The sequence below is a fragment of the Salvia hispanica genome, chromosome 1 (assembly GCF_023119035.1).
Source record: "Salvia hispanica cultivar TCC Black 2014 chromosome 1, UniMelb_Shisp_WGS_1.0, whole genome shotgun sequence".
Classification (NCBI taxonomy): domain Eukaryota; kingdom Viridiplantae; phylum Streptophyta; class Magnoliopsida; order Lamiales; family Lamiaceae; genus Salvia; species Salvia hispanica.
This window is the reverse complement of record NC_062965.1, coordinates 22,711,294-22,727,361: the sequence shown is the minus strand read 5'-3', so window position 1 is coordinate 22,727,361 and position 16,068 is coordinate 22,711,294. Positions and strand designations below refer to the sequence as shown.

General features: G+C 35.9%; 1 protein-coding gene across 1 annotated transcript; it reads right to left on the bottom strand.

Moving 5' to 3' along the window:
• Positions 1-3,409: 3,409 nt before the first annotated feature.
• LOC125190609 (probable E3 ubiquitin-protein ligase ARI11) lies at positions 3,410-6,419 on the bottom strand. Its single transcript, XM_048087949.1, has 2 exons — positions 5,872-6,419; positions 3,410-4,601 (listed from the first exon to the last, which is right to left on the bottom strand). Exons 1-2 carry the CDS (start codon positions 6,417-6,419, stop codon positions 3,410-3,412), a joined length of 1,740 nt encoding a protein of 579 aa, XP_047943906.1.
• Positions 6,420-16,068: the final 9,649 nt, after the last annotated feature.

The following is a 16,068-nucleotide window of genomic DNA, read 5'->3' as shown; positions in this document are numbered from 1 at the left end:
TAGGTTTAATTGTTTTTTACCTTCTTGTGTTTTGTGGTTTGATTTTGAAACTTAGGAATTGTTGGGAGACAGACTACTCGTTAAGCAAATAGATATTTGAACACATCATACACCTCTAAAATAGAATAGAAAAGGTCAACTCTTGTATTCCAAGTCTTAATTAGCCACGTTTTCTCCAGCTTGGCAAAATTGACTATTTCTAAATAGATTAATTTGACTTCTTCAAACTAAGTTATTGCATGGAACTTGCTTCTTACATTTTCCACACACTTATAAATACAAACATTATCATCAAATCCCTATATTACAACATACTAAACATATCACTACCAAGCAACACCTTTCCACCTCTACAAACATTATAATCAACAACTCTCTTGAACAAAAAGCCATATGAATCCTTACACAATGGTGCGCCCTCATTTTTCAACCCTGCCTTTGATTATTCAAGCAGGCAAGACGACGAAAACGTCCCACTGTATCAGATGGAGCTCGGGCAAGAGGGTCGACCGAGGCTTCTGAGCGCACTAGAGATGTTTGGCGAGATCTATGTTGAACGACGTCACCACAAGGAAGTGTTCGTGAAGATCGGGCACGCGTTGAAGATGAAGAAGAAACAAATCATCAAGAGTGGGAGCATGAGCATGAAGTACATGAGTCGAAGAGGAATAGATGTGGAAGAAATCAATGGAGTGAATGAGTTTAGAGCTGAGAGGTTTAGGATTAGAACACCAAATGTTATTGTGGAAGGTGGTGAACAAGGAAATCAGGCCAGTGGCGAATCCAAAACATAATTTAGTGGCCGAACCATTGGGTGGAAACTTATAGTAAATGATTAAGTAAAAAATTAAATGCTTATATATTATAATTCTTTTTTTCAATTGAATTTCTATTGTTAATCTGGATTTGGTTGTTTTGCTTTTCTTTTTTTTTTAAATACACTTATTATGTCATTTTTTATTTTCTAACTAAAATTAAAGTCATCTTCCGGCAGATGCACTAATAAAATGATTGGCTAACGACATTTTTTATTCAATTAAAGAAATTAATTTGTGATTTCAAGTATATTACATGTGCTTTAAAAAGGAACCTCATTTTTCTTTGCATCCTAAATTTTGATTGATTTTCAAAAATTTCCAACTCAAATAGTTATCTATATACTATATAATTTTGTATCCTTCTAAGATAATTTTTCAAAAATTTCTAACTCAGTTCTTTAATTTTGTATCCTTATAAGAGCATCTCCAAGGGGAGAAGTAAATGAAGGGGTATAGTCATATAACTACCATATTTACCTTTTCTTCATGAAAAATCATTCTCCAAGGGGAGAGGTATTTGAGAAGGTATTATACATTTTCCCATTTTAAAGAGGTATCTTTACCTCTCTATTGATGGAGAGGTAAAATCATATAACCACCATATTTACCTTCTTTTCATAAAAAATCATTCTCCAAGGGGGTAGGTATTTGAGAAGGTATTACACTTTATGTTTTTTAATGCATCTTGTACTATTATTTTATTTTTTTTAAATGATATACCTTTCTATATACCTTTTATCATTGGAGTTGATTGCTTTTTAGAAAGGTATATTACACTTTTTGAGAAGGTATAAGCATGATATACCCTTTTCATTTACCTTCTTTCCTTGGAGTTGCTCTAAGATAAGTCTCTTAATCAACCTCCAAAACGTATGCCTCTTCGGCTCGGATTTAGAGTCAGAGCTTTTCTGGGGATTGCTCGTCTTCGAGCTCCCAACTTCAGTCAAACAATTCTCGGACGCCACAACCAAATCCTCGAAACGCTTCCTCGTAACACGAGCTAGACTCAAAATCCTCACCATATTATAAATATATTTGTATCAGTACCACTTTCGATTCGGATTCAATTCCTCGTAGGATCGCCGGAGATGGCGGTGATACTTTTCTATTTCAGATTCCGACGCAAATCTCTCAACCATATCGGATGTCACAGCCGCTCCGCAGCCATACTCCGGGCATCGGAGCGCCAAGCAAGCAGTGCCGTCGTTGATCGCGTTACCAATATAGCTACTCAAGCACTGTAAGCAGAAGAGATGGCCGCAGCCGGCGGAGGCCATTTGATAGGGGCGGAATTTATCGAAGCAGATGTTGCAAATCACGTGTTTCGACGTCGATGCTTGCGGCGGAGAGCCATTGCTCGCAGGCGGAGTGGAGGTTCCAGCTGTTGGTGAAGAGGAGAGAGCAGGCGAGGCCTCTGGAGACGGAGAGGGCAGCGGAGACGGTGGAGATGTCGCTTTCTTGGAGGTTTTTTATGTCGGTTTCGGTTAGGGTTTTGTAGGGTTTCGGGAGGCCGGCGGCGGTGGTGGTGTGGCTGCTCTCCGCCCAATCGCCGCCGCGGCGGTGGTGAAATAGATTCATGTGGAGTTTGGATTTTGGGATTGAAGAAATTTGGGTTCAAAAGATTTTCTAACATTATTTAAAAGAATAATGAAAAAATTGCAGGGAAAGTTAGAGTCCAAATTTGTTAATTATGGAGCATGTAAGGAAATGATTGAGCTTATTATATTTCTTACTATATATTCGATTTATTCTCTATTTCATTGTAAATTTGTTTCCTAGTGTGAGTTAAATTAAAATTTTCTTTTTTTTTGCTTATAACTAGAGTCTAGAGGCATCATGGTAGAATCATTTTAAAATTACATAGTAAGCTCTGGCTAGATATATCATTCCCAAACGTAGATATATAGACTATATCGTACTGGATAAACAATTCCTTTGTAATTGCCTTTATTTTCTAACTAAAACTAAAGCCTTGCAGGCGCCCTACAAAAAAAGATTGGCTAGCCAAATATTTTTATTCAGTTAAGAACGTTTATTTGTTTTTTCAAGTACATTACATTCGCTTTATGAAAAACTACCTCATTTTTCTCTGCATCCTAAATTTTGGCAAATTTTCAATAAATTTGAACACATAATTTCGTCTAATTTTATATTTTTATAAGATAAGTCTATTGATGAACACTGACCAAAACTTAATTATTAAAATGTTGATTTATTTCAGATAATTTAATTTATCATGCAAAACATTTGTTGTGAATTTTTAACCATAAAGTTGTTAAGTAATCTCTAAATAAAGGTCCTTGAGAAATGACACAAAACCTAAGAAACTACTCCACTTACTAGGGAAACGAAAAATGTTACTCCCTCCGCTCCAAGGAAGATGACTCATTCCTTAGACAACACGGAGTTTTATGCAGTTTTATTTTATGTGTTGAGTAGAGAGAGTAGAGTAAGGGAGAGAATAAAATAGAGATAAAGGTGTTTTCATTTATAGAAATGAGTATGGATGGGACAAACAAAAAAAAGAAAGTGGATCATCTTTAGTGGGACGGAGGGAGTAGTACACAATAAAGCAATAAAAACCCTATTACCTACATCCTCGATTTCTCATATTTGGAGCTTTCTCCCGTCTCAATCGAGGAGGAGTTATGCCACCTCAACTTCTCAAGCTCAAAGGTGGAGTACTTAAGCCTCTTCGGCTCCTCTGACTCTGAGCCTGAGTCGGAGGATAAAGAGTCTGAGTCTGAGTCTGAGTCAGAGGTAGAGAAGAAGTACATAATCCTATTCGAGTTCTTGTACCCTGGCCTTGTCTCAGAGCTTCTCTGTGGCTTGCTCGTCTTCGAGCTCCCAATATTCCCCTTTGAGCTCTCGTACCCAGGCCTTGTCTCAGAGCTTCTCTGTGGCTTGCTCGTCTTCGAGCTCCCAATACGCCCCTTCGAGTTCTCAATCACGGGCCTTGTCACAGGCTTGCCCGTCTTCGAGCTTCCAACTTCAGTCAACCAATTCTCCGACGCCGAAACCAGAGTATCAAAACACCTCCTCATAACACGTGTTAGATCCAAAATCCTCACCTCAAACCCCTTCAACTTCCCCTCATCAACATAAACCCCTTCATCTCCCATCGCCTCCTCCGCGCACCGCTGCAGCATTCCCACAGCCGCCTCCGCCTCCCCCCGCAAATACTCCAGCAGCGCCGCCTCCGCCACGTGATACCCAAACGCGCAGCTCCACTTGAGCACGCGCCGGCACGCCACAATCTGCTCCCACGCCACCGCCACAAACCCCAATTTCCCGTCGCCGCACAGCCCCCTCGCCCGCTGCAAATCCCCCACCGCCGCCTTCCCCGAATTCTCGTAAAACTCCCACCTCTCGCAGTGGTGGGCGTATCTTGCCACGTCGCTCATCGGTATCTTCATCTTCCCCTTCTCCTCGGCCGTGAGGCTGCGGCAGTTGACGTCGTGGTTACTCATTGGCGAGAGGCAATTCCAGCAGAAGTGAAACCTGCACGGGGCTCCGCAGATCATGTGGTTGCAGCCTTGGTTTTTCTGGATCGGGCGGTGGCATTTGGGGCACGGCTTCGTGTTGGAGACGATCCACGCAGCGCTCTTCGCCTCGGATTTGTTCGTCGCCAGCCACGCCGCCGCCACCTTGCACGACACGGGGCGGTGGCCCTCCACCGCGCAGAGGAAGCAGAAGGTGTACGAGCAGGCGCAGACGACTTCCCGGCTCATGCTCCCGTCGAATTCGAACTCGATTGCTAGGTTGCATTCTGGGGCAGGGCACCTGAGCGCCGAACAAACTCAAATCAAATCAAATCAAATCAAATCCCAACAACTATGTATGCACCTGAGAGCCAAACAAAATAAAATCCTCTTTTATATAGTCTTTCTTATGTAAATTAAAAAATTTGGAAGTGAAGTGCACCCTCGGTCTACCATCTCAGTTCTTAGCGACGCAGGATTTTAAGAAATATTAAAAAAATATGGAAAAAAGTTAGTGGAACCTACATACCATTTATGGTAAAAGTGAAATAAGACTTTATTATGCGACAAACTAAAATGACAAAATAGGACTCTTATTGTGGGACGCGATGGTAAAAATGGATCAGGACTCCTATTCACGGACATGTAATATGAAAAAACTAGACTCTTATTTGAGGACAGAGGGAGTAAATAATATTGCAAAAATTTTAAAATAGTACTCCCTCCGTCCCATATTATTTGTCACCATTTGATATGACACAATAAGTTAGTGGAATGTGGGATCCACTACCAAAAACAATAAAAGTGAAAAGTGACAAACTTTTAGGGATTTACAAAATGGAAATAAGTGACAAATTTTTAGGGACGAATGAAGTATAAAAGATGAAAATAAAAACTTTGGGGACCTCCTAAGTTTTAATGCGAAACTTCAAAAAATTTAAAAGAAAATGAGATAAATAGTTGCCGGTAGACAGTGGTGGGTAATTAGATAGTGGTGGGTAATTAGACTATACATACATTGTTTCATAAGATGAAACATCAATAGATAGTGGGATACATTATTAATACTCCTAGTACTTGTTAAAGTTCAATGTTATACCCATATATTAGGTGGTAAATGAGAGTGGTCTCGAATTCCACACCCCGAAATGAAGCTGAAATGACAACACTAGCCCTCCTAAATTCATTTCTGTTCCCGCCCAATGTGGGTATTTTGGTCAGAAGACCAACTAAAAAAATTTATATAAAATTCAAAATTGACTAATTCAAGAGCTATATTCGGAATGTTGAAAACAAGATATGGATGTTATATATGTGGGCCCTACACGCCCAAACACCATCAGAATTTATTTCTCGTCCTTCCATACCAAAGAATATGAACTTAAACAGCTCCCTATAGTAAATGTTCGGCAAATTTAAAAAAATAAAATTGGATTAATTTTATAGAGCAACCCAATGATTTCAATTGGTTAACGAATACAATTAGTAAATTTAGTATATGAGACTTTAAATCGAAACATATTATAAGTGAAATTCATGCATAAAACAAATAAATATATCTGTAACAATACCACTTTCGATTCGGATTCAATTCCACGTAGGACCGCCGGAGAAGGCGGCGGTATTTCTTAATTTTCGTAACCGGCGCGAATCTCTCAACCATTTCAAACGTCACAGCCGCTCCGCAGCCAGACTCGGGGCAGCTGAGCGTCAAGCAGGCGGCGCCGTCGTTGATCGAGTTACCAATATAGCTACTCCAGCACTTTAAGCAGAAGAGATGGCCGCAGCCGCCGGCGGCCATTTTCGAGGGGCGGAATTTTTCAAAGCAGATGTTGCAAATCACGTGTTTCGACGTCGATCCTTGCATCGGTGGAGTCACAGCAGCGGAGAGCCATTTGTCGCAGGCGGAGTGGAGGTCCCAACGGTTGGAGAGGAGGAGGGAGCAGGCGAGGCCTCGGGGGACGGAGAGGGCGGCGGAGACGGTGGAGATGTCGCTTTCTTGGAGGTTTTTTAGGTCGGTTTCGGTTAGGGTTTTGTAGGGTTTTGGGAGGTCGGCGGCGGCGGTGCGGCGGCTCCTCTCCTCCCAATCGCCGCCGGGGCTGTGGTGGAAGAGATTCATGGGGAGTTTTGGATTGTGGGAGTGGGATTGAAGGTGGATTTGATTGGGTTTTAGTGAGATAGTGGCTTAGGGTTTTGATTCTATAGCTAAAAATATGATATATAGATTTGCTAGAATCCTAAAATTTAGAGGAAGTTAGAGCCAAAATTTGTTGATTAGGGAGCATGAAAAGGAAACAATTGAAGCTAATATATTTTTTTTTAGTATATCTCACATTTTTTTTTTTGAGATACTACTTTTAAGAAAGGTAAAGAAAAGTTGGTTGAAAAAGTTAGTAGAAGGTGGGACCCACTTTTTTATATTGGTTTTATAATAAAATGTGAGTGAAGTAAGTTAGTGGAATGTGGGACCTACTTACCATTTATGGTAAAAATGAAGTATGACAATTATTGTGGGACGGACCAAAATAGAAAACAGTGACAATTAATCGGGGACGGAGTGAGTATGTTTTTTTGGTGGTGATAAAATGCAAATTCTAAGTATTGTACAAACTCCAAATTATGATTTGGGCCGTTAAAAAATGTCAATAGACGATAAAATAATAGCAACAAAATGTCAACACAGTGTGAACGGTCCAGATCATAGTGTTGACATTTTTTGTTGCTGTAATTTTCAAATTATGATTTGGGCCGTTAAAAAATGTCAATAGACGATAAAATAATAGCAACAAAATGTCAACACAGTGTGAACGGTCCAGATCATAGTGTTGACATTTTTTGTTGCTGTAATTTTTTCATATGTTGACATTTTCTAATGGTCCAGATCATAGTTCTCTCCATAATTAACCCGTTCGTATAATTTTAAATGTCAGTTGTCCATTTTTAGTTATTTATCATTTAAGTATTTATTAGTGTAAATTTATAAATAAGTTTAAGAGTGTGTGTAGTGTATATAATCAATAAAAAAACTAATTTTAAACGCATAACTATGAAGTAAGGAGAGTATTTTAACAACGTCTAACTCCGTATTTCATGGCTACTATACTGATAATCCGTTTCACTTTGTACAAGAAAATGTAAGCTAGAAAAATGAATGAGAAATTAATGTTGAAGAGCATAGATATATTCATATATATAATGCAATTCTTGAAGCCTGTATTTAATTCCACCAATGGTTTGTTTTGTTATCAAATTTTGTATATCCATTTAAAAACACTGATTGTGTTAAAATTTAAGTCAGATTACAGGTTATAGCTACATCAGTCAAACCTATGCTTAAAGGGGGAAAATGAAGTTAATTTAATGATGAGTTAAGCCTGTGATGTTCTGATTAAGCCTTTGGATGTTGATTTCTCGACATGAACCAACATTGAAAGTTTCCAAAAAAAATTCATATTTTCACACATAAATACCACTTAATATTAATTTATTATTTTAAAATTATTTTATTCATTAAAAAATTAAATTAAAGTTAAAATTTTCAAATAATAATCGTTTTTTAACAATAATTATAATTTACAACATTTATATTACAAGAACGGGTGATGTTTGGAAATTGAAAATAAATCGTGATTTTATGAGCTAATTACTCTACATTACAATTTACAATGCCCACATTTCGCATTCTATAAGAGCATCCGCAATGGTCGGCTAGCGACCGGCTAGTCGATTCGTCGCGCTGGCCGATCGGCTAGCCGAACCATTGCAGTCGGCGAGAGCGAATCGGCGAGCCGATCGGCGTGGCCGTTGATCGCTTGGCGCTTACGCGCGTTGCGCTTAGCCGATGCGCCGGGCCGCCATTGTGGCGTGCCCGATCGGCCAGCGCCGAATTTTGTTTTTTTTTTTTAATTCTTTTTTTTAATTTTTTATAATTCTTTTTAAAAAAAAATTCATTTTTTTTTTAATTTTTGAAAAACTATATAAACGCGATTTTCTCTATCTCTAAATTTCTGTACAAGAGCAACATCTAGCGATGGACAACAACAACTAGTCCAATACAAAATTAAGACCTAAAACAGAAACATGTCATACCGTCGAGCCGGGGGCAAACAGAAACATGTCATACCGCTCAGCGAGACCCCCGTTCGGCTAGCGGCAAACTATAACAGATTCAAGGTGGCTCGTGTGTGGAAGCCCGGATTTTTTTTTATTATGTTATTTTTATGATTTTTAGTTAATGTACTTTTTTTTATTTAAATAAAATTAATGAATTTTCCCGTATATGTCTCGTAAATTTAATTCCGTATTTTAATCGTAAGTTTAATTCCGTAAATGTAGTATATTTTGAATTATTTTTATTGCGGCTGGTCTATGGCTACCCTATGGCTGGCCTAAATCTGATGTGGCAGGTAGATTTTTTAGTGTTGCTGACGTGGCAGAGGAGAGAATGGCTGGCCTATTGCTGGCCTAAGCATCATTGCGGATGCTCTTAGAGCATACTTTGAAGTTAGAACAATTAATCACCAGTCTTAATAATGTTGATTATGCAGAATGGATTTATTATTGTTTTGATATGGAGTAGGATGATATGATCAAAAGTATGATAGGAACGTAAGAAACAGAGCATTAAGTAATTAAAAACATGATAATTAACAATTTGGTAGATAATTATGCCTTTTTCTTGTGATTATAATTGATTATTTCTTTATCTATTTTTTTCCTAGTGGTGAGCCCCATCTTTAACATTCATCATTCGAAAGGACATGTGATGAAAGGATTCGTACAAGTGTGTGGTTATGCAATTATTCATTTGTAATTAGGAAATTAAAGGGTCACTAATTATTTGTCACGTTTCTCCTGATTAAATTTGAGCATTCCCGTCCGTGTTCTTAGCTAAGAGCACGGAGGTGGGTCCGGACCCACTTTTACTCCTTGTCTTTAGCTAAGAGCACAACACCCACATCCGTGCTCTTAGCTAAGGACAAGCTCAAGGGTCCCACCATTCTATTATTCAATTTAAATACTCCAATTATTAAAAACATTTCTACATTATAAAAATACATTAAAAAATAAAAATTACATAATTAAAATCCTAAAAAATAAAAATTACATAATTAAAATACTAAAAAATAAAAATACATAATTAAAATCCTTGAAAATAAAAAAATATATAATTAAAATCCTACAAATTAAAAATTACACACGTGGAAGACTACTTCTCTAACCCCAATTGCCTCTTGAGATCCCGGATCATTTGCTCATGTGTTGCAAGTTGATCCGGAGTCATCCGAGACGTATCGTTCATATAGAATTGACTCAAGATGGCCCACAACGTGTTGTTCGGGGGTGGAGGAGGCACAAAGGGAGCGGGGGCGGGGGCGGATGGAGTCGAGGCACGACGGCGGGGGCGGTTGGCCACCGCCTTCTTCCTTCCTTGCGGGTGGGAACCTGCTCGGGCCGGCGTCGGGGCTACCCAAGTTAGCTCCGGCAAGCCGGGTAGCCACATCATCGGAGGCGCCGTCGGATAGGGCAACCGACTTGGACCGTTTGCTGGAAGAGCTGGAGGAGGATGCTACTATGCCGCCCTATACTTCGGATGTAGGCGCCCCTCCTGCCAACAATCGAGGTACTTGAACGGTTTGAACTCCTCCCGTTGGTATGCCGCCAAGGCGGCAGTGATGATGTCGAGCTCGTTCGTGCCGCTCCCCCCGACCGCTCTTCCTGGAGGTAAATCCCCTAGAACTTTCCGATTGCCTCGTTGCATCTGTAGATGCAATTGCGAACCATACTATCATTGCGATAGATGGTTCCCGCCGGCCGGGTTTCATTGTAGAGGCGAGTGATGCGCCACCAATACGTATCCCCGGTTTGGTTCGTGCCGACGTCCGGATCTTCGGAGACTGCCAAGTATGCTTTGAACATCGCCATCATCTCACCCGGAGTGTATGGGGTGCGGGTGCCACGAACGGGAGGAGTAGGAGTAGGAGCAGTAGGAGTAGGAGTAGAGCCGCCGCTGCTCCTCCCGATCCGGGTTCGGTGCCCACCCGAACCCGGGGGCGTTTAGGTCGTGCAACGGGTAAGGACGGTAGCCACCCGGAGCTTGCGAACCTTGGGTTTGAGGAGGGGCCATAAATTGGGTTTCCGGACTATATCCGGCCTCGGAGTCGAACCAATCGTGGTTTCAACCGCGATTGCCGGAGGGGTGATTGCCGGAGCCGGACATTGTGTAGTGTGGTGGGAATTTAGATGAGATAGTATGAGGAAAAAAGATGAGAGAATGTAGATGATGATAGAATAGATAATAGATGAGAATGCGATTTTTTTTGTGTTGGAGTGGGGGTATTTATAGATGAAAATGTGAATTTTGGAGAAAAAAATTGAAAAATAAATTAAAAGTGGGTAGAAAACGGATATATATTTTTTGGGAAGTGGAAAAATATTTTTTTTTATTTAAAAACATTTTTTAAAATAAATTTTGAATTTTTTAAAAAATAAAAAATAAAAAAACGAAATTGCCAACGGCTATACCGTTGGCCAATCAGAAGCTGCCACGTAATGGTGCTCAGCGGCACGGACGTGCTCTTAGCTAAGAGCAGCGCCGTGCCGCTGGCACGGACGGACGAGGCTCAACGGCGGACAGACAGCTATGTGCTCAGCGGCACGGACAGACGAGCACTGCAGCTGCTACCGCTGCGGATGCTCTTAGTATTTCATAATCTTGTTGTGTTTAGACAAGAAAATTATGTATTATTAGGATCTAGATAAATGTAGAGGATTGGTAAGTAGTGAATCATTTACTAGCATTGTTGCTGTGTAGTCTACATCAAATCGTCAATAGTAGATTCAGGTCGGTCAGTGAGTCGATCTTTAAAAATTTGAGTTTTAATGAATTTTTATTGCATGATTTAATATATTACTAATACAATATATTTTTTTTGAGTTAAAATCAGAGACTACTTTATTAGAACGAAATGTCATCATTATTTGGATGTTCTCGAAGGAACTATGTTAAATAGGCCACACTTTTGGCCAATGAGAACCAAATTTTTTTTTTTTTAAAAAAAGTCTTTCGAGTTAACATCGCTCCATATTTAATAGGTCTGGCTTCGTGAATTTTGTTTTCTGACAGTATTATTTAAGAATGAATTAATGGAATCGATCTTCTAAGTCTTGGTTTCACACAGCTTCTTTTAGTTAATTTCAATTTTTTAAAAAGGAAAAACCTAATGCAATATATTTTTGCCAAATTTAGATAAATTTTAAGGTGTGTTGATAATATTCCCAAATGGCAAAATATATAGTGGAAGTTAAAATATTGTGTGGGCCTAAGTATATATGTGGCATCCCATAACTTTTGACAAGTGGGCTTTGGTAGTTGTTTTGCATATGATGGTCAAAAGTTGTGATGTTTTATGCCTCCCAGCCCCACATAACCAACCACAAAATTCCACAATTGCAATATTTCATTTTTATATTAATGCATAAACAATATTCTATCAACAAATTAAGAATAAATAAATCTTAATGTTTGTTACGGCCGGTCGTCTTTCCATTTTTAATAATAAACGTATATTAATTAGATTGGGAAGCCCCAAATTATATGGGATAATAATGGATATATAAGATAAAGAAGCTTTGATAAAACTCTTTTTGTTCACAATTGGATCCGTCTCGATAATTATTAGTAGTACTTAATAAAAGTAATACTTTTTGTCACTCGCAATACAACCAAAATAATTAATTTAAAATTACAATAAAAGTGAAATCGTGATTTCACTCACAAAATTACTTGATTAAGGAAGGAGAGTACGATTAAACTTTGTTTGCATGATGATTAGGGAAAGGGACACTCTCCCCAATTAGAGGATGTAACATTTAGAAATCAATAAATGTGATCAAAATTTGTACTATAGTTGGTACTCCCGTCGTCCGCTGTTAAGAGTCTTGTTGATTTTTCTGCACTTGTTTTATAGACTTCTTTACATTATTCTCTATCTTACTTTACGATTTCTCCATTTTAATTATTTATTATTATTTTTATAAAACAAGTGCAGAAAAATCAACGGGACTCCTAATAACGAACGGAAGGAGTATAATTTATGTGTTGACTAAGTCCACTTCATATTGATGTACATATTTTAGTGGTAATTCTTTTCTATATTATTTTCTCTGTTACTATACCATTTCTCCACTTTATTTATTTATTATCATTTTTATGAAATAAGTGCAGAAAAGTCAACGAGACTCTTAATGGCGGACGGAGGGAGTATATAATTTATGGGTCGATTTTAAGTCCACTTCATGTTGATGTACATATTTTAGTGGTGAGCCCCCCACCCACAAAGTTAAGCTCCAATTATAGGTAATCATGTTCAAAATATTAGATGATAAAACCAACTTGGTTGAGCACTATGTATATACATATTTTTAGTCTTTAAATAGACATCTCGATGTATACGTGTCAAATAAATAAATTAAAAATGATAGTTGGTTTTATCAATTATTCTTTTTCTAGGATTTTAATCCATTTTCAAATAAGGTTCTTTTTTACCTACAACTAGTTTTTAGTTAAACTTTCATATTGTTATTGAGTTTTCAATAAATTTTATTTTCATTTAAGAGTGGCTATTTTCAATATTTATATCGTCCCGTGTTGTAAATATTGTAAACCAAAATGACAACAAACTAAAAATATTAACTAATAAACAATAAAAGTTTATAAAAAAAAAATTAGTATCTCGTTTAACAGAATTAAGCACCGAGCTCACATAGATATACCAATGTCAAAGTCTCTTTAATTACCATTTAATTGGGTGCTAACTGAAATGGTGTAAGCAATGAAGTATGAAAGATGATTGGATAACCTTAAATAATAGTACTAGGAATAACAAATTCTCAAACTACTCTTTAAATGATTCAACCACCTACTTTAGGTGAAAATATCAATTTACAATTAAAACTTTTGACTATTTTAACTAAACCAATTATCTTTCTAATAGAGTTATTAGAGCTACAGAAGAAGAGTTTTATTTTCTTAATTAATACTCCCACCGTCTTAAAAATAATACTATGTATCTCATTTAATGTCCATAATTTAAATGTAATTTAATTGGAATATATTAAAAAAACAACACGATAAGATAATTCCTTTACATCATGAATTTCATTACCTTGATTACAGGGCTTCTTCTTGTCTCTCCTTTTAACATCATGATTTGAACAAATTGATAGCCTGAATCATAATTTAGTAATTATATATTAATAATAAAAGTACAACTTTGGATCCCATCATCTTATATAGATATTTTGGAGACCAAGAACAACATCATTGCTTGCTCCAATAAATAACAACTTTGGCCACCTTTCCAAAATATCTAAAGAATCGAGTTGATTTATTCAAAAGGCATCTTAAATGTCCATCATTATAAATTTAGAACAGTGGGTGGAAACTTCATATCATTATGTTGCATAAAAATCAATATCTAGCTACTATAAAAAAGGGACTCTTCAATTTTCAAATTAATTTTAGTGGCAAGTTTATGCTTGTAAAAAAAATGTTAATTAATGATCAATCGAATAACACCAAATATGAATACATTACCTTCACAATTGCAAATATTTTTTATTATTTGCATGTGTACTACCAAAATCTCAAGGTAGTTGTGGTTAATACATTATTATTATTATTATTATTATTAAATATTTAAATTATATTTGAAAGGCACTTCATTATTATTTCGTTTTTCATTTTTTTTACCATCCGAAAAATTATTTTTATTATTAATTTTATCATGCAATATTATTTCAATTATTAACTATAATAATATTATTATTTAATCAATTTGTTTTTAAATAAAAATGTTATTAACAGATGTAGTATATGAGTAATTATTTCACTTTTTGATAATATTGCTCACATAAGGACATTTCGAGGAGGGTATAAAGCTTAATTACAATTCTATTTGGCATTCAACAAGTCATTGTTGCGCATCACAGTGGAAAATTAAATACAATTAGAAATAAAAACATTTAGTATATACTGGTATATATATAGTTCACACTTCACATGTAGAATGGTGACACTAGTGACAGTTTATATAGAATATTATTAGAAGAATTAATTGGTATGCCTAAATATATATATACTATAAATCATATGAAATATGAAATTTGAAATTTTGAAATTTGTATTGTTCCTATCCTTGTGGAGTTGGTAATTGGTATATGCATATGAATGGGAAAAAGTAGAAAGAAACAAATCAAAAGATTTTCAAGATTTTTGAAATCTAACCAAACACATGCTAAATCATGGGCACTGTGTCAATTATCAGTATGCTCAAATTAATTTCTCCAAAACCACATGATATGTATCAATAAAATTTAAAGAATATATCACTATATACACACTTTTAATTAATAATTAATGCTAATTTTAAAATGTCTGAGACTCTTATTAAAAAATTAGAGAAGAAACATTGATAGACAGGCCTGATAATTACAATTCACATCGAAAATAATTGTTGTGAAATCATACAATAATATTTAAAGAACAAACCACAACAGAATATCATACAATAGGGAAAATCTATATGAATATTTTGATAAGATTTTTTTTTTAAAAAAAATGCTCTTGAGGATGGTGTGGGAAAATAAATATATTTATGATGTTGAATATCCATAGATGTTGTAATCTTCTCGAATCTATTTAAAATTTTTATATATCAAGCTTCTAAAAATTAAATTTAGTTGGTAGATAGTATCTCATATCTTAATTAAGTACTATTATGACGTCATTTAAAATTTATTATTAGGGGTTTAAAGGGAATATGATTACGTGTAATATGAACTGTGAATTAAAAACTAACACAATCGCATCGAATCTTCTAGATTTAATTTTATTTTAATTAAATGTTCTCATCGGTTGGAGACTTGGAGTATATTGCTTTCCATTCATCGTTTTAAAAATTTAATCTTTGTGAAATATAATTAAGAAGTATAAACTTTAATTCGAATGGTACATTTTAAAGCCTCAACTAATAGGCACCGCCGACCTTATAGTGGTCAAACGTATGAAATTATACATTTAATGAACTTTAAATCTTAAAAGATAATGAAAATACCTAATCTAATCGGCAAAAAGCTATGAATCTCAATTATCCATGAGATGTTATTTTAATATGTGGCGGATTAAGCTTTATGTAGTCAAATTGAAAATAATTAATCACCACAAATTAAGAGAGTGGGATCATGTGCAAAATTTTAAAATTAATCCCTCTATTAAAGAAAACCACCATAAATATGTTTAAATCTAATTTAATTTTTTTTAACGAGAAACCATCAACCTTATAACACACGTTATTTCACATTTTTCACAATCACAATAAATCACCAAATATAAATGTTATGAGTTCCTGTAGAAATAATAGTTTGCTTAATATCTAGAAGTTCATTTTGTAATCCATATATTTTGTGTAAATTTATGTCGGACCTATTTTTTGCACGAGTTATAGTTAAAAAATAGATATAATAATAATAATAATAATACTAACTTTATAATTTAAATATGATATCATAGATCATATAAGCTCAATAGTGCATTTTTTAGGTAAAACATAAGTAGTAGTAGTAGAATTATTTTTGATAGTGCACAAAGTGAAGTTTCTATTTTAAGTTTCAACCATCTCTATAAAATACTATATCGTTGTACTACTCTTTCTAAATCTTTATTAGATCATATCATCACCAAGAAAAGTTGCTAGTACTATAAAATA